Source organism: Balaenoptera borealis (assembly GCF_965194805.1).
Source record: "Balaenoptera borealis genome assembly, chromosome: 7".
Taxonomy (NCBI): Eukaryota; Metazoa; Chordata; class Mammalia; order Artiodactyla; family Balaenopteridae; genus Balaenoptera; species Balaenoptera borealis.
This window is the reverse complement of record NC_138864.1, coordinates 92,503,199-92,523,052: the sequence shown is the minus strand read 5'-3', so window position 1 is coordinate 92,523,052 and position 19,854 is coordinate 92,503,199. Positions and strand designations below refer to the sequence as shown.

The window sequence follows — 19,854 nt, the reverse complement described above, 5'->3', positions numbered from 1 at the left end:
CACAAAATTTTTTGATTCCCCAGTGCATGTAAAAGTCATGTTTACACTGTACTGTAGTCTATTAATGTGCAATGGCAATATGTATTAAAAATATACATATCTTAATTTAAAAATACTCTATTGCTAAAAAATGTCAAAACAATTAAGATAGTGACATCAAAGATCATTGATCAGAGATCCCCATAACAAATGTAATAATGAAAAAGTTTAAAATATTTTGAGAGTTACCAAAATGTGACACAGAGACATGAAGTGAACAAATGCTATTGGAAAAATGGCGCCAACAGGCGTGCTTGACACAGGGTTGCCACAAACCTTCAACTTGTAAAAAACGTAATATCTGCAAAGTGCAGTAAAAACAAGGTATGCCTATACCCTCTTTCCTTTGCTAGATAATCTTTCCTCAGCAATACTCACCTGGTGTCTTCTGCTATCTTACATTGTAGTGCAGTGGTCCTCTCTTGGGATGGGATAGAGAATGGGGAACAGACCCTATCAGAATCCCCTGATGAGGTAGAGCAAGGGGAATTTATTAGTCTGCTCAGGCTGCCATAACAAAATACCACAGACTGGGTGGCTTAAACAACAGACATTTATTTTCTCATAATTCTGGAGGCTACTAGTCCGTGAGCAAGGTACCAGCAAATTCAGTTTCTGGTGAGTAGTCTGTTGCTGGCTTGCGATGGCTGCCTTCTTGCTGTGTCCTCGTATGGCCTTTCCTCTGTGCGTGCGTGGAGAGAGAGAAATCTCTGGAGTCTCTTCTGCTTCTTCTAAGGACATCAGTCCTATTGGATTAGGGCCTCACTCATATGACCTCACTTAACCTATATTATCTCCTTATAGTTCCTCTTTTCAAATATAGTCATATTGGGGTTAGGGCTTCAACGTACAGATTTTGGGAGGACACAGTTCAGAAACTAACAGGGAGACATGGGTATTTTGAAAATGAATTACCGAGTTTGTGCTTTGAAAGTTCAATGAAAATTAGAGAATGGGAGTGTGATTTTTAAGTTTCTCAAAGAGAAACACAATTGAAGAAAAGTGAGAAACTGTTTTAGTATCTAAAAGCCAAGTCCTACCATCAAGAGGGCCACAGTCTTGTAATCTTAAGACCAACAGTCCCTCAGGGTGGCTGGGGAAGTACCTGGCTTGAAGTATGTGCTGAATTAATAAGAGGTTTTTACTTATGAAACCTCTAATGAGGTTTTGGGGAGGTCACAGAATTTTAGGATGTTTTCAAAATACAACAGTGAGCAAGCTGTGGTTGTATAATTGGAAATGCCATGCAGGAAGGCTTCCATATTAGAGAGAGTAATGATGTGGAAGGGATGTAGAGCAAATTATCCTCAGAGAATTAAGTGTGAGACCCGGAGTGGGGTAATTGAGGGGAGTCCGGTAGAGAGACGTCATGAAGCCTTTGGGATGGTTGTGACGGTTAAGGAGATGAGTAGAATTATACAGCCTTGACATCAGTGTAGTAAGGTGGGTGCCTGGAAAGGAGTGTTATCAAGGTCACTAGAGGGAAACTGGCAAGATTATACTCATTTTCCTCTGCCCATGGCAAGACATCACAAATCCGTTACCATACTTGGTCCCACTGAGGCTGGATATAACCTTAGAATATTTCTTAGCATAGTAATTCACGTATCAGTCACAGTGAAACCTGACGTAAGAGATTAAGCCATTTTTGCTACCCCAGGCGTAGACCTATGCTGTCCTAAATTCTGTCCCCTGCCTTTACTGAGTTTCTCCTAATGACTGACCCCAGAACTTGCCATGAATAAGGACCATGCACGTGTTGCCAGAGATTCCCACTATTAATGTGTTAGCTCTGGATATAACTAGGTATTTTGGTGCCAGGTCAAATCCTAAAGGCTACACTTCCCTCTCCTCAACTCTGTTTTCTAGAACAAAATTATGTCTATCTCTAGTTTCCACCCCAGTACAAGGAGGAAGGGTTTCTGTGGTAGTAGCTTGTAGGGTGCTAAAGGTTCCCCATCATAGAGTACCAAGGCCCCCAGTGGCAGGAGCGCTTCCCCAAGAGTGCCAGCCCATCCCACCTGACCCTATTTACTTGCCTTTGTCATCTTTTGTTTCTCAAGTTATGACCAGTGTTCAGCCTAGTTACTTACTCCAATCACGGTGAGAGGTTAATATAAGGTAAAAAATATGGGTGAGAGAAGCATGGTGGGTGATGTATCGAATGTTAGGGTGATACAGTAAAGATAATTATTTTTAATATATTCTGTCAAGGTGACTCTTCCGCCAAATGTTTGCAATCTGTTTTCTAGACAACTGGGACTGGACCTGGTGCCTAGGAAAGAGTACGCGATGGTGGATCCAGAGGACATCAGCATTACTGAGCTCTACCGATTGGTAGGTATAGGAATCCTTGGCTCACAGCCTCACTGCTAATTTTGTGGTTTCCATGACACTCTTCATACTTGCTGGATTTTGTAAGAACAGGATGTTGTTCCCGGTTTAATTTGGAGCAAGTAAAGAGAATTGAGAGCTGAGGTGACCATGCCCCAAGTACAAAACTGAGATAATTTACCCATCTCAGAATGCCTTGACGTTCCTACTGAGCCCTCAATGCCCAGGCACTAGGAAGTAAAGCCAAAGAAGTTTTAAGTTTTATTTTGCAAATCTTTGTACTTTGCCTAGTCTAGTGAAATCTTTGTATTTTGCCTAGTCTAGTGGAATGGTTACAAGTCATACGTATTTATCTGTTCTGTTTCAGGACATTGTTGTGACTAATGGTTTCCAGTTAGTGCTCACCAATATGTTAGCTCCCCTCCCTGCCCTGTTATCACTGTATGCACAGACTCCTGAAAGTATCTCTTCCTTGGTCTCCAAATGCTAGACTTATCCCCCACGTCTCCCAAACCCCAGGCCATCCCTAAGTGCTGAAGCTTGTTAATAATCCTGAGATATTTGGTCGTCTTGCCCATCATGGAATCACCCATGACTTGAGTTTTTTGTCTAGTTACATGGTAGGTTGAAGTCCAATTATTTACTTGGCATCTAGGTTCCCCAAATCTGGTCCCATCTGCCTTGTATTTTTTTTTTTTTTTTTTTTTTTTGGCTGCGTTGGGTTTTCTTTGCTGTGCGCGGGCTTTCTCTAGTTGCAGTGAGCGGGGGCTACTCTTCGTTGAGGTGTGTGGGCTTCTCGTTGCGGTGGCTTCTCTTGTTGCAGAGCACGGGCTCTAGGCACATGGGCTTCAGTAGTTGCAACACACGGGCTCAGTAGTCGTGGCTCGCGGGCTCTAGAGTGCAGGCTCAGTAGTTGCGGCGCACGGGCTTAGTAGCTCTGCAGCTTGTGGGATCTGCTCGAACCCGTGTCCCCTGCATTGGCAGGCGGATTCTTAACCACTGCGCCACCAGGGAAGTCCCTAGCCTCATCTTCTTAATATTTGTATAAAGTTTCACCTAATCTCTAGATACTCACTGAGCTAGTTTAAAACCTCAAATCAAAGAAGCCAATATCCCAGCTGCATCTTACCCCACGTTCCAAGGAGGAGTGACTGTGGTAAATAGCTGACTCCTTTTTGGAAGATCCTACCTCTCTGGGGGTAGCTTCCCAAGCTTAGAGTATTCTTCATAGAATTGCAGATTATTCTTGACCTGAGATTATCTGAAAAACATGGTGGAAAAAATCATCAGTAAATCCATCAGGCGTATGTCTGATTTGAGAAAGCAGTTCTTAATACCGCTTTCAGTTTCCCCCTTCATCATCAATCTGTTCAGATTATCTACAGCTCATTATTTCCGTTGGAATAAATTCCGTTTCTGTGGAAAATTTCCTTTGCTTTACGTTGAGCTTCTTGAGAGTGATGTTTCATGCTGCACCCCTCTGTGGCATCAGTGTTAAGCAGGGTATCAGGCCCAGAGCAAAAACACAGTTGAAGGTTGGTTGGAGGGAGGAGGGCAGAGATGGAGGAAGGGCACACAAGGAGAATATTTGCAGTTAAAGTCACCACTAACTCTTAGCTTATATAACAAACAAAATCTCTAGAATTTATTTGTCAGCGACATCCTCTAATGGGACATTTTTATTATAGTTTATTTAACTGTTGGGCATCAGATTTTGTCTCTCACTTTTGTTTTAATCTGTCACTCAATTTGAAGTTTCTTCAGAGTGGGCACCGTGTCCTATATTGATACTTCCTCTGTTATGTCCAACATAATCTCATTCAGTGATTTGCACTTAATAAGCAATCACTTAATGATTTTGATGTTATTACGGTATTATGAGAAGACCATGGGTATAGATGCAAAAAACTAGATTTAACTTCCATCTCTTCCTTCCACCAGCTCTCTGATCTTGGACTTACTGCTAAATTTTTCAGAGCTTCAGTTTCTTAGTCTATTAAATGGAGAAATAATTCTAACCATGTTTGTTAGGACGGTTAAATAAGAAATGCATGTAAAATGCCTTTCCTTGACAGACAATGTTTGCAAAGCACCTAAGCATTCAGTCAGTTTTCATTCCTTTGTCACCTTTATTTCATCCTTATTAAGGAGGTAAGATGGCAAGAATAATTGCTGCCTTATGTGCTAAATCTTAAGATTAGATCTGGCTGTGTTCAATGAAATAAATAAATAATAGAAGCTTAGACATGATGGAAATTATTTCTCTTTTACAGTATGCAAGCCCAGAGGCAGGAAGTCCTGGGCTTGTTTGTGGTTTCATGGTGTCAGAAGCAAAAAAAGGCTCCATCATCAAGGATACTTCAAAGTACAACATAGCTGCAAGAACTCTAGCCATGACCTTGCTCTCCAGCTGTAAGAAGGAGAAAGATTTCTCTCAGTTGACTCAACTATTTTAATGAGCCTTCCTGGAGCTCTACCACACAATACTTGCACTTATATTTCATTGGCCAGAACACAGTCACATCTCCATATTTAGCTAAGGATGTCAAATATTTGAGAAGCAGCTAACAGTGTCTGACACAAATATGTTTTATATTCCCAAGTTTGATTTTGTATGCATGTGATTTTATCTCTCTTCTTTTTCCTTAATGTCATATATAGGACGGGAAATTTATTTCATCTCTTTGAACATTCCGATTTGTGAGTTGTGGCTGCTGGGAGTGTTATATTGATAAGATTCTGGGGTCTTATCCAGGCTGTGATGGATTAGCAATGACTGCCATCGGAGGGGTTTTTTCATATTTTATAGCTCAGAACCTAGTCCACAGTCTTCATTTGACAGATGAGGAAAATAAAACATTGTAATTTTACATGAAATTGTAATTCCTCCTCCATAGTGGTTGCATTTTACTGCTTCTAAAGCAAAGACAATAGCCCAAGAGAACCCCAAATGATTATAAGCTTCGGAAGGACATGTTTTTTCTTTAAGGCAGCTTCAAGTTCCTATTTATGTCCTGGCCCAGCAGTAATCAGGTTCTCTGTAGCACTGGCCCTTTTCTCTATGCAACCTAAACGTGACTGATTGTATTGACTTTGCCAGGGGGAGTTGGCAGGCACCACCACCAATCCCTTATGGTGAGGGTGGGAGTGGGGTGGTGATTTATTGTCACTCCTAGATCAAGGATCATGGCATGGAGGTAAAATGCCCCAACACAGGATGCTGGATTAATTGTTGCCACTTCTCTTTCTTTACTATGTCTTCTCCCCGTAATATTTGAAACACAGGTGTTTGCATCTTACAAACTCCCTACTGCATCATTAGAAAAAAAATGCCTTGTTTTGGGTTTTTGATAGCCCTGTTAGCAGATCTTTCTCACCTGATTGTGTTCATCTAAGCAGTAAAATGTGCTAAACCTCACCGTGTTGACATATGTCCCGTTGGAACATATGGTTTACTGCCAACAACCAGAGCTCAATCCTTCTGTAGTCAAGAGGACTTTATTGACTGGATTCTCAGGTTGTTTGGGCATGAGGAGTATCTTTTTAGGAACCTTTCTTGGTTTTTATAAGATCAGGTTAGCTGCTTGCTTTGTGATACTTAGTGGGTAGGCCATTGTTTCTCCAACAGAGAACAGGGTACATTTGGCAATGTCCGGAGACATTTTTGGTTGTCACAATTGGGGATGGTGTGGAGTCGGGGGTGGGGAGAGGTACTACTGGTATCTGGTGAGTAGATGCCAGAAAAAGCTGTTAAACATCCTACCAAGCCCGGGACAGCCCCACGGCAGAGAAATTACCAGCCCAAATTGTCAGTAGTGCTGAAGGTGCGAACCCTGGTGTGGACCATTCACCCAGTAATTAATGCATTAGTGAGGGTTAATAATTTGTATCGCTTTAATAAATCTTCGGAATGCATCTGTTTCTTTTCCTAATCAAAAGTCTAGTTAAACTGTAAGCACATTTAGAGTCACTGCTAGGTGCCTTTGTAACCATAAATTATTTCAGAGATGGATTTTTGTCTATGTGTTATAACTACCAAATCATAGTTCTTGAAGTGTGGACACACCTTTTAAATTTTGCTACTGCAATAATATATTCACAGAGAGATTTTTTTTAGCAGTTCCCAAAAGTAGTGAATTACCAAAAGATAAACAAGGCATCGTAACCTATGTAAGTTCAAATCTGTCTCAGGGTTGGAAGGATGGTGGGTGAGAAAGAGAGGAGATTTCAGTGCCATTTGTGAGGGCCCGTGTCACACGTACAAAGGGTAGAATTAAGTGGGCTTATTACTAGCATGCGTGCAAAGACCAAGGCAGTAATTGTACAAAAGATGCAACAATACGTTTTTCACTCTTCTAGGATTTGCATCTCTCTGCACATGATGTCAATCAGTGATTCTCAGCCCTCATTGCACATTAGAATCACCTGGGGAGCTTTTAAAACTACCACTGTCTGGACCCCCATCCCCTAGAAATTCTAATTTAATTGCTCTGGGATGGGACCTGGGCATACGTATGTTTTAAAAGCTCTCTTGGTGATTCTAAAGTGCAGCCAAGGTTGAGAACCACTGATCTAGATAGATTGGATTCTTTGCAGGAATAAGGGAGCTAATTTTTCTCCTCAGTTTTTAGTGAATGTCATGAATGATGCTGGGAACTTTGCACTGTTTGAAGTAAAGACCAGACATCTCTTTGAGGTCTGTTCTTTTCATAATGTTTTATATCTGTTTTTCCAGCTCTAGCCTTTAGTAGTTATTCATTTCTTCATAGTAGGTTTGTGCATTGTTACCCTGAACTTTTAAGTAAATCAGTAAATAAGTTAGCAACTTCAGAAAATAAAAAGCTTGAGAAGTTAAAGAGATGTAGTTTTATGAATGCGTTATGTTTCCTTTGCCCTGTTATAAAGGATTTTTAAAGCCCAAAATAGAGCAACTCTCATAGAAAAAAAGACAGAATTGTGCTTTTTTTCTAGTTATAATATTTCTCTGCAGAAAGCCTTTTCAAGTAATTATGGCCAACACATACCACAATGCTGAGGTCCGCTTTAAAAGAAAATGCACTTACTCTTCACTTTCACAGAGGCGTGTCCAGTGTACCTGCTGAGTATACAATAATTATAGATGCATTTGGTTAATTGCATTTTTTTTAGCTGTCTACTTTTCAAGTGGTTCAATTTAAAAAATAAAAGCATGAAAAAATTCTGGTGATTTTATGCTGTTGCATCTATAATTGTAAATGGCATTTTTTTACATTCAAATCTTGGTTAGTTAGTCATTAGTTATTGAACTATACTTAGAAACATAAAAAGATGGCTAATGTAGACCTATAGTTCTGTACCTTAACCTCAACAAAGGATATGACTCCTTTGGAGTTAATCCCTGAGCTATTAATATTTTTTTTAATTGTCAAGTGATCCACAAGAGGTAGCCTCTTTAGTAGTCTGTGTTATGAAAGCAGTACTCTTGCACATTCTTAGCACCTGTTCTGTTAATTCACAGCCTTTCTGTATGTCTTCCTTGTGCTCTTACCCTGAGTCAGTTCTGCTCACAGTGTGGTCCAAGAACTAGCTGGACCGTGAACTGTTTGTAACTGGCCCAAGTACAAAAATGGCGAGTAAACATTTAGAAACCTTTATAACATTTTGACATTGCCATGGCATTTTTATGGTATTTTATGAAAATATCAATCTGCGGTAGGTTAGGGGGAAAAAACCAACCTGGTCCTTCACTGCAGGTAGTTTGAGAAGTTCTGTCCTAGATGGTTCATAATTCCCGCTCACTCTTTCGCTCTCAGCTAAAGTGTCATTTTCCCAAGAAACCTTCTGACTGCCCAGACACAAGTCAAATTCTCCATTCATCACAGTTGCAGTTTTCTATCTGTTTGTGTGACAATTTTGTTGATGTCTGCTCCCCCTAGTAGAAAAGCTCTATGAAGGCAGGCTGTTACTGTGTTTACGCATCATTGCATTCCCAGTGCTGGGCTCATAATAGATAGGTAACAAGTATATGCTGACTAAATGATCATTCTCATGTTCTCCTCACCCCTGGAACCATGGGTGATTCCTTTCCTTCCTCAACTTGTGGGAACTCTTACTTCCGGTCCTGCCTCCCAAGTATAGCCTAGGCTAGCTGTATTAAGGACGGAAATAAGAGATGGACACAGACTCTATTCCTGCCTTTAGACCCCTCACTGGCTTTCTTAGGTCTGCTCCCCTTTAGCTCCACAGCAAGTTAGAAACATTTTCTTGCTCTAGTGATTGAATATCATTTGATACTGCCCGCCTCAGAAAACTACCACAAGTTTGAAATTTAGTATACTTTAAAAGAATTTTTAATTATGAGAAATGTGAAGTCATAGCTACATTGTTCAGTGAAATGATCAGCTAGATACAATTTAGTCTGATTTTTAAAAGATGGCTAATAATTTGTTCTCACCCTGGGAGTTGACGAGGGACCGATAGCATCCTTTGAACTTCACGCTGCCTGAATCTGCTCAGTGAGTTGATATCATTTTAACGTTAATGATTAAGAAACAAATCTTAAAGCAGGATTCCTTGATGGTCTGCAAACTTCAGTTTTTTATTTTAGAAGTTGGGAGAAAATTTGGAATTTAACATCCAACTACATACCAAATACACAGCAAAAAAAAAAAAAAAAAGCACAGGACATCATAATCACACCATAGCTAACTAGCTTGTCGGGTTCCATTATTTAATTCGGTCCATGCTGATCATGTTTTTTTGGGGGGGGGGTGTCATTCAGATGGAGCATCGACATCGGAAGAAAGATACCCCAGTGCAGGCCAGCAATCACCACCTCTTTGTGCAGATGAAAAGCCTCATGTGTTCCAACCTGGGAGAGGAGCTTGAGGTCATCTTTTCACTCTTTGACAGTAAAGAGAATCGACCAATCAGGTAACTGCATGTGGAGATATGACTTGAACTTCTTAATGGTAGAAATGTGGGTATTTGCAACTGGCGGGCTTCAGGATATATGACCTTGTACATTTTTCCTCTATCAGCCTGTTTTCTCATCTGTAGAACTCTGTGAATTTCTGAGCTGCCTAACTTCTGGGCGTTTCCCCGAAAATTAGATGAAATGATGCATGCAGACGTTTTTTGAAAAACTCAAAAGGGCTGTGGAACCATAATTATTATTAAATGAAAGTATGTCATTGATATCAGGTCTGTTATTTGAGTTATTTTGTATTGATAATACAAGGAAGACATAATATCTCTGAAATCTGAAGTTTGTTTGCTTATCAAGTTCAATACATTGTATTTTTCAAATTTTCAGTAAGCAATTATACTATTCTTACCCTGTCTGCATCAAATGATATTGAGAGACAACTAAATACTTGGAAACCTCCCCATGAGAGTTTCAGAGCTGGGAAATAATAAACAGTTTTCACCTACATTTTTTTTCTTTCTCTGTCTTACCTGTTGTAGTTCTCTTATGGCAAGTTTTCAATATTTAGGAGAAACTTACAATGGACGTTTTGGTTGTTATCCAAAGGTCTCAACGTTTTTTGAGACTTTTTTTATGTTTAAAATTTTTTAAATCTTAAAGTTGAGCACAAGCCACACCATCTTTTACATTAAATTTTTTAAATTTGAATTTAGAATTAAAATTGTACCACAAATTACACATAATGACCCAATTGTACCACACTTTAAAGAAATAATACTTACTAAAATAAACATTGACAATTTTAAGCAACAATTAGACACATATATTGTTTTGTAATTATAAAATAATCCTGGAGTATTTTCTGGTAAAAAAGAATCTTTTTCTAGGAAATATGTGTGAAGTTTATTTTTAGTGCATTTATAGCCATAAAATCTTTGGTGAATTAACTTATATGTTATTCATTACCTACTAGAAAGTGTACTTTCTATTTCTTGACAGTGGACTGTGTCCATAGAATTTTTTTTTTTAATTTATTTTTATTTTATTTGTTTTATTTTTTATTTTTTTTAAACAGTAATAGCTATATTTAGAGGGTGCCAGTCACAATTCTAAGTGCTTTACATGTGTGATGTCATTTAATTCTCCCATAGAATTTTTTAATTTTTAAAATTTTATTTATTTTTGGCTGCGTTGGGTCTTCGTTGCTGCGCGCGGGCTTTCTCTAGTTGCAGCAAGCGGGGGCTACTCTTCGTTGCAGTGTGCGGGCTTCTCGTTGCGGTGGCTTCTCTTGTTGCGGAGCACGAGCTCTAGGTGCTCAGGCTTCAGTAGTTGTGGCACGCGGGCTCAGGAGTTGTGGTTCGTGGGCTCTCGAGCACAGGCTCGGTAGTTGTGGAGCACGGGCTTAGTTGCTCCGCGGCATGTGGGATCATCCTGGACCAGGGCTTGAACCCATGTTCCCTGCATTGGCCGGTGGATTCTTAACCACTGTGCCACCAGGGAAGTCCCGTGTTCATAGAATTTAAAGGTGGTGGTTTTGTGCAGCAAGGACAGGGTTTATGAGGTGTGGAAATAACAATGGTAATTCAGTTTCAAAATCTACTTTATATACTGTCGGAGAAAATGAATCAGTGAGTTAAAAAACCCTTCCCCCTTCCCAAATCAACACCACTAAAAAGGGAAGATAAATGCCTGAAAAAAGGATTCAAGTTACAGCTTAACACTGGCTATAGAAATATGAAAGATTATTTAGAGATAATGCCTGCTTACATATCGAAGTGTGTGTTAGAAAGCTTGGTTTCCAGGTAGTGTAGTTTAACCAAAGTCTTCATAACATTGTCTGTGTAGTGTATGGTCTCTAGAATATTTAACAAGCTATTGTTTGTTATGGATTGTAACAGGGAGAAGTGAGGTCACTCTTTTGCTCATTGCTGTTCAGCTAAAGTTTTTGAGGAATATACATTCCCCTTTGCCACTCAAATTGCCTTTATGTAGGATTAATATTAGCTGGTCTTTCAGTTTTGTCTTGTTACAAACATTTTCAAATTTTCTAAAATGTTCTTTTAGGTTTTGATCGACAGAGTTCCCTTTCTTTTGTTCCTACTTACTTGGTGAAAGTAGGAAAATAACCTGGCTGCACAATCCCAAAATATTGTTTTTGTGGTCCCTAGGTTCAGGACAGGAGCTGGGCCTTTTACCTGCTCTGGATGTGGTTGGGCTACCTTATGTGCCTGCCTCCCTCCTCTGCCCTCCTTCCTTCCCCCTCCCGGTTTTTTCCCCTCCACCCTCTCCCCCTCCCCTCTTGCTTCCCCTCTTGCTTCCCCTCTCACTTCCCCTCTCCCTCCCATCTCCCTTTCCCTCTGTCGCACACACCTGATACAGAATGACCCTAGGAGAAATCAAGCCTGCGTTTCTCTCCCCTGCTTCTACTCACTGAGTTTGGCCATCGGCTCTCACCTCCCAAACTCATAATCACTATAAAGGTGATTGACAAAAGAATGAATAAGAGTGAAAATACCCGCTTACTAGGTGTTTGGAACCATCTCAGACTTCTTTTCTTGACTCTCTGAGGCCTCAGATAGCACAGCGATTATTCTTTTAGGGAGTGTTCAAAACCTTGCTATGAGTAGCTCGGATTCACACTGTACAGGGTGGTGTCACCGTTACCTTTTGAAGAGGCCTTAGGGTGCACAGATCTGAGGACCGGGCTGGATTCTTGTCTCTGCAGTTGACTGCTGCTGCCCTGATCCTTTCACTTAGCTCTGTCTTTTCCTTCATCTTGAAACTGGTGACAAGTCTTGCTTCCTTCATTGCTTCTGACGTAGCTGATGAGTGTAAAGTATTTGCATCTTCCCAGAAAAAGATATTATAAATGCAAGATATGATTTTTGAGGCATTGTCGTGTTTCTTCTTATATCCAACAATGAATGCACTGTAGGATGTGTGGGTATTTTAAAATCAACTCGTATTACTTTTTTTTTTTTTTAATAAATTTATTTATTATTTTATTTTATTTTTGGCTGCGTTGGGTCTTCGTTGCTGCATGTGGGCTTTCTCTAGTTGTGGCGATCGGGGGGCTACTCTTAGTTGTGGTGCACGGGCTTCTCATTGCAGTGGCTTCTCTTGTTGCGGAGCACGGGCTCTAGGCGTGCGGGCTTCAGTAGTTGCAGCATGCGGGCTCAGTAGTTGTGGCGTGGCTCGTGGGCTCTAGAGCGCAGGCTCAGTAGCTGTGGTGCACGGGCTTAGTTGCTCCACGGCATGTGGGATCTTCCCGGACCAGGACTCGAACCCGTGTCCCCTGCATTGGCAGGCGGATTCTCAACCACTGCGCCACCAGGGAAGCCCTCGTATTACTTTTTTAAACTTCTTATTTTAGAAAATTTCAGATATATAAAAAAGTAAAATAGTATCATGAAGCTTCATGGACCTACCACCAGTGACAGGAGTGATTGACTCAGGGCTGATCTTGTTTTAACCACATCCCATTCTAGTCCTCCTCTTTGCCCCCAGCTTATTGGAGGCAAATCCCAGACATCAAATTTTCATATGTAACTATTACAGGGTGTACCTATCTGTTTAAAAAAAAAAAAAAAAGGAACTCTAAAGAAATTGCCACACCCAAAATAAATATTCCCTTAACATCATCAGATATCCATTTCCAGTCAGTATTCAGAGTTCTGCTGTTGACTGATGTATATTGTTTTACAGATTCCAAATTCGGAATTTGTAATTTATGAGATCCAAATAAAGTCCATCCATTGCATGGTTGATAAGTTTGCCAGTCACTTTTCAGCTATAGTTTCCCTTTCCCTCTCTCTCTTAAATTCCTTGTAATTTATTTGTTGAAGAGAATGGATAATTTGATTTTTTATTTCTTTTTCAGCATTCGAAGTCCAATCCAAACCATAAAATTTACTAGGCAAAAGATGGTATAGTTCAGGGAATGCGTTTGTTGTTAAATAGAATCATTAGTGCTGTAATTTACAAAAAATAAAATACAATCTAAGTGTAATCTTTATGGTGTTGCCCTGACCATTAATCACAGGAAATCACCTTGTCCAGGTACAGGTGGAGGGGCCAACATGTACAAACCCTGTAGAGGTTTGATTAGGAAAGATAGACGTTTATTCCTCTCACAAGGCAGACAACTGGCTAGGACTTTTTCATTTAACTTACCTCCTCTAAGAAGCAAACAGCCAGCATTTTATTGAGCACTAACCATCTGCCAGACTTTGTTCTAAATGCTTTAAATATATTATCAGCACTGATTGTATAGGTGAGGAAGCAAGGCACAGAAAGGTTAGGGAACTTGCCGAAGTTTACAAACTGGCAAGAGGCAAAGCACAGAGTGGCAAGCCAGTGATCTGGCCCCAGAGTTAGCCCTCTGAACACCCCCTTCCCGCATTGGCCTCAGCCGCATTCCTCCTCAAGGACTTCAGTATTTGTCTGAACATTTCTGTCACTGAGCAGGATTTTATTGCCCAGGGTGAGAGCTTCAGAGACTGATAGCCCTAATAATAAGTTGTTATAAATTATTGATAGTGATAACACTGAAACTAATATAGGGCCTCAGAAATATTTCATGCTATAGAAATTGATTTTTCAAGTTGAGTCCTTCTCAAGATACTTTAAGAATAGCAAAAAAGCATCAACTCTTACTGTGTGCCAGTGATCAAAATCTTAGATTCAGTAATTGGAGATGTCAAATGCAAAAGGAGTCAACACATGAAAATTACCCCCTCTAGTTCAGTGTGTGGAGCAATGAAGCACATGGTACTTCCTCAGTACCAGGAAGGGTACGTTTTCTGAGAGAAACTTAAAACAATTTGTCATTGATGTTGAGCTATATCTAGAAAGCCCATTAATATTATTCAAAACAGTTTCTGCCTGAAGCTGACCTAGAATATTAAGCCTCTGATGCATGTTGCAGACACCTGTTACTGTACTGGAAAGATGCAGGCATATTCTGACAGCATCTTGCTAACATGCACCTACCCTGTACTTCTTTTCCTTTTTTCCTTCCTCATTTGTTCATGTAACAGCATCTGCCCAGACACAGCCCCTGGCAGGTACAGCTACTTTGGACTCAATTATCAGCAGAAATAACATACTTTAATTTATTTGAGTGAGTTTTGCGCAGTCTTTGACATGATTTCTCACCATAAAAGGTAAGTTCTTAGTTAAAAAAAATGTTTGCCAAATTAAGTTTTGTATGAGTAAAGTATTTTTAGAGAGCATCTATCTGGTTGAAAGTTCGTAATTTCTCCAAGCTGTAAGGGTATAGATAGAAAAGTCAGGGAATCATTTCCCTAGATAGCATCTGTAATTTCATTTTATTCAGTTCTATTCAGTTTATTTAACTAACACTTATATGCCATATAACACAACCATGTACCAGACACTGTTCTAAGCTGTTTAATAATATTAACTTATTTATCCCTTGTAACAACCTTATGAAGTAGGTAATATTAATACAGTCTTCGCTTGGTATCCGTGGGGAATTGGTTCAGGACCTCCCTCAGGTACCAAAATCCACAGATACTCAAGTCCCTTACATAAAATGGCATAGTATTTGCATATAACGTACACACATCCTCCCATATACTTTTAATCATCTCTAAATTACTTATAATACCTAATAAAATATAAATACTATTTAAATAGTTGCTTTTTGAAACTTTCTGGAATGTTTTTTCCTGAATATTTTCTATCTGCAGTTGATTGAATCTGCAGATGCAGCACCTACAGATACGGAAGGCTGACTGTATCCCCATTTTTTATAGATGGGGAAAGTGTGGCACAGAGAGATTAATAACTTGCCCAAGGCCACACAGCTGGTATATAGTGGAGTTGTATTTTAACATGCAGTCTGATCAGGCATCACTATTCTTAATCACTTTTCTATACCCATTCTCATGAACTTCGATATTAATAGTAATCTGTTTTCTTCCGCAACCAATTTTTTACTCACCAGTGTATATAGCAAGGGGTCTGTTGAGGGTTTTTTATTTTGTTTTGTTTTTTTAAGAAACTGAAGTGGAAGAGGCTTGAGCTTATTAAGAATTGACAGGAAGGATCCAGTAACCTGGGAGAGGTTACACTCATGGGAGAGGGGAGGTCATTGCTGGATCAAGGTCCCTTAGAAGACATCAGGAAACAACCGTGAAATTGCAGGTGGGAAGATCAGCCAAGGACCGGAGAAAGGGAGAAAGGGCAGAGAGTGGATGTGCATAAACTGGGGTATAGGACTGGGAATATCAGGGGAGAGGGGATTTGTATAAAGAAATCAAACCACAGGTTTGGTTTCAGACAACTGAAATAAAGTGAGTATCACAATAAAGCCAGTCACACGAATTTTTTGGTTTCCTGGTGCAGACAAAAGTTATGTTTACACTATACTATAGTCTTTGTGTCTGAAAAAAAAAAAGTGCATATCTTAATCAAAAAATACTTTATTGCTAAAAAATGCTAACCATCATCTGAGCCCTAATCTTTTTTGCTGGTGGAATGTCTTGCCACCAGCAAGACATATTGATGGTGCTGACTGATGAGGGTGGTTGTCGCTGAAGGCTGGGTGGCTATGACAGTTTCTTCAACTAAGACGTCAGTGAAATTTGCTGCATCAGTTGACTCTTTTTTTTCATGAACGATCTCTCTGTAGCATGCAATGCTGTTTGATAGCATTTTACCCACAGCAGAACTTCTTTCAGAAATGAGAGTCAGTCCTCTTAAACCCTGCCTTATCAACTAAATTCATATAATATTATAGATCCTTTGTTGTCATTTCAACCATCTTCACAGCATCTTCACCAGGAGTAGATTTCATCTCAAAAAACCACTTTCATTGCTCATCCTTAAGAAGCCACTTCTCATCCTTTCGAGGTTGAATATGAGATTGCAGCCATTCAGTCACATCTTCAGGCTCCACTTCTAATTCCATTTCTCTTGCTGTGTCTACCACATCTACAGTTACTTCCTCCACTGAAGTCTTGAGCTCCTCAAACTCATCCATGAGGGTTGGAAGCAACTTCTTCCAAGCTCCTGTTAATGTTATTTGAACATCTTCCCATGAAGCACAAGTGTTTTCTTAATGGCATCTTGAATGATGAATCGTTTCAGAGGCTTTCAATTGACTTTGCCCAGATCCACAAGAGGAATCACTATCTATGGCAGCTATAGCCTTACAAACTGTATTTCTTAAATAATAAGACTTGAAAGTCGAAATGACTCCTTGATCCATGAGCTGCAGAATGGATGTTGTATTAGCAGGCATGAAAACAACATAAGTCTTGTTGTACCTCTCCATCGGAGACCTTAGGTGACCAGGTACATTGTCAGTGAACAGTAATATTTTAAAAGGAATCTCTTTTTCCAGGATACTAGGTCTCAACAGTGGCCTTAAAATATTCAGTAAACCATATTGTAAACAGATATGATGTCACCCAGGCTTTGTTGTTCTATTTATAGAGCATAGGCATAGTAGATTTAGCATCATTCTTAAAGGCTCTACAATTTTCAGAATGGTAAACAAGCATTGGCTTCAACGTAAAGTCACCAGCTGCATTAACCTCAAATAGGAGAGTCAGCGTGTCCTTTGAAGTTTTGAAGCCAGGCACTGACTTCTCCTCTCTAGCTATGAAAGTCCTAGATGGCATCTTCTTCTGGTATAAGGCTGTTGTGTCTACCTTGAAAATCTGTTGTTTGGTGTGGCCACCTTCATGGATTATCTTAGCTAGATCTTCTGGATAACTTGTTGCAGCTTCTATGTCAGCACTTGCTGCTTCACCTGGCACTTTGATGTTATGGAGACGGCTTCTTGCCTTAAACCCCATGAACCAACCTCCGCTAGCTTCAAACATTTCTTGTGCAACTTTCTCACCTCTCTCAGCCTTCAGAGAATTGACGAAAGTTAGGGCCTTTCTCTGGATCTGACTTTGGCTGAAGGGAATGTTGTGGCTGGTTTGATCTTCTATCCAGACCACAAAAATTTTCTCCGTATCAGCAATAAAGCTGTTTTGCTCTTTACCTTTCATGTGTTCACTGGAGTACCACTTTTCATCTCCTTCAAGAACTTTGCCTTTGTGCAGTCACAACTTGGCTAACTGGTGTGAGAGGCCTAGCTTTCAGCCTGTCTCAGCTTTCCACATGCCTTCCTCATGAAGCTTAGTCATTTCTAGCTTTTGAGTTAAAGTGAGAAACATGCGGCTCTTCCTTTCATTTGAACGCTTGGAGGCCATTGTAGGTTTATTATTTGTCCTTATTTCAGTATTATTGTATCTCAGAGAACAGGGAGGCCCTAGGAGAGGGAGAGAGATGAGGAACAGCCTACTGCTGGAGCAGTCAGATCATACACCCAGCTTGTATGGGCGCAGTTCGAGATGCCCCAAAAGAATTACAATAGTAACATCAGAGATCACTGATCACGGGTCACTATGACAAATATAATAATAATGAAAAAGTCTGAAATATTGCGAGAATTACGAAAACCTGACACAGAGACCTGAAATGAGCAAATGCTGTTGGAAAACGGGCGCCGATAGACTTGCTTGACACAGGTTTGTCACAGACCTTCAATCTGTAAAAAATGCCGTATCTGTGAAGTGCAATAAAGCAAAGCACAGTCAAATGAGGTCTGCTTGTACTTAGCGTCATATGCTACAAATGTTTCTTTCAGCTTGCATTTAAAATTGGATGTCGTACTATTCGGTGAAAGAAATAGTCGTAGCGTTTTATGTTTTTCATAGTCTGTGCAGCTGTGGATGTGTGTATGATCTTTCCTGTGTTGACATATTAATATGTCAGTTAATCTACAACAGAGTATAAGTTACATGGGCCAATGCAAATGACATAGTCCACTTGTTGACTATTTCCCTTATGACTTTCAGTACTTTGGTTACTGCTATAATCTAAGTTTCAGGACTAATCTGTTACTGTATTTCATTCTCATCAGAGGATATATTTAATAGGACCTAAGTGCCACCAGTGAGCCCTCAGCCTAGTATAGGGCTGCTTATACGTGTAAGCTGTTGGCATGGGCTTTTATTTGAGAAAATAGCACAGAGTAGTACTTCTCTAAAAAGTCTTATCCTGGTGACTAAATACAAAAAGTCTTTTCATAGTAATTAAGTTCAGATAAAGTTGACTTTCTTGCTGGTACCTTATTAACATACTTGACTGAAGTTATGTACTTTTTCTACCATCACACAGTTAAACTCTCCATTTTCATTAAATGCTTCATTTCCATATCAATTTTATATTGCCTAAAATTACCTTCTTTTTCAGTGTACTCCAGTTCTGTCATTTAAGAAAAAGTAGTGAATATTATTGGTGAGGCACAGATTTTTTTTTTTATATGAACTCATTCTGGACTATGAAATATATCTGAATTTTTCTCCATCCTCAAGACTCAGATCTTGTATCTTGTGCAGATACCACTCTATAGTATATAAGTGGCCAGGCTCTAGAGTCAGAGGATCTGCCATTGCCATTCAGTAGCTACATCAGCCTGGGCAAATTAATTCATGTCTCTTATGTCTATAATTTATCTGCTAAAAGAGGATAATAATAGTACTTCTCTCATGGGATTATTTGAGGATTACATGAGATAATGCATATACTTCTTAGTCTAATGCTTGACACCGGGTCATTGGTCAGTAATTATAAGCTATGATGATGATGATTAAAAACGGAAACTGTACTTTAACATAACCAGAAATGATATGTGGTGTTTGGTCTTGAATTCTTAAAGAAATATAGTCTAAGGAATTATTATTAATTTTTAAGGTATGTGTTATTATAGTTATGTAAGATTTAGAGAGACTAGTAAACAGGTTGAATGGCATCAGGGATATGATTTGCTTTAAAATACTTTAGCAACAGGAAAAATAAAAAGAGAAAAACAAAGAAAGAACAAAGGGATAGGTAGAGCGGTGTGACAGAATTGAATGGTTGTGAATTCCTTGTGACAGGTCTTTGGGTGCTTGCTTTACCTTTTAGCATATAGTATGTATGGTTAATGAATTACCTCCTTAAAATTATCAATGTTTTATGCATGTGGGCAGTAAAGCAATGAGGGCAGGCGTTTTTTTCAATCTCTTCGAAAGAAGACGGGTTCATTAATCTGGTCTAATCACTAGCCCCATACATGGTTTGGATTCCATTCTGCCTTGAATAATAATCCTGGGTTCCTTTGAACTGACAATGATATTTTTGATAATGTTTTTGGCAGAACTTAACAGGAATGTTTTCTGAAGGTCTAGAACATTCAGTATTATAATAACACATATATTACAATAGTATTATCTTTAAAGCATAAACTTTGACTCATATATAAAACAAAATAGGCAACTTTTAGAAGATTAATGTTCTGTGAGAGGGAATACCTTATATGCTTAAGCAAAATCCTGTGTCTATGTAAGGACCAGCTTCCCCAAAACTCTGAATTAATAAAGGTTTGTCCTAAACAACAAGATCCTACTGTATAACACAGGGAACTGTATTCAATATCCTGTGATAAACCATAATGGAAAAGAATATGAAAAAGAATGTATATATGTATAACTGAGTCACTTTGATGT

The 19,854-nt window shown here is 39.4% G+C and overlaps 1 protein-coding gene across 4 annotated transcripts in view; it reads left to right on the top strand.

Annotated features, from left to right (window-relative positions):
• Window positions 1–19,854, top strand: part of DOCK4 (dedicator of cytokinesis 4) — a 486,764-nt gene that overhangs the window by 222,458 nt on the left and 244,452 nt on the right. For all 4 annotated transcript variants that reach the window (XR_014246916.1, XM_082399962.1, XM_082399963.1 and 1 more), the window contains 2 exons: window positions 2,292–2,376; window positions 9,134–9,285. Coding sequence is in view for 3 of the 4 variants with exons in the window: in XM_082399962.1 (XP_082256088.1) it covers window positions 2,292–2,376; window positions 9,134–9,285 (237 nt within the window). In the remaining variant the exon portion in view is untranslated. The remainder of the gene's footprint in view (window positions 1–2,291; window positions 2,377–9,133; window positions 9,286–19,854) is intronic.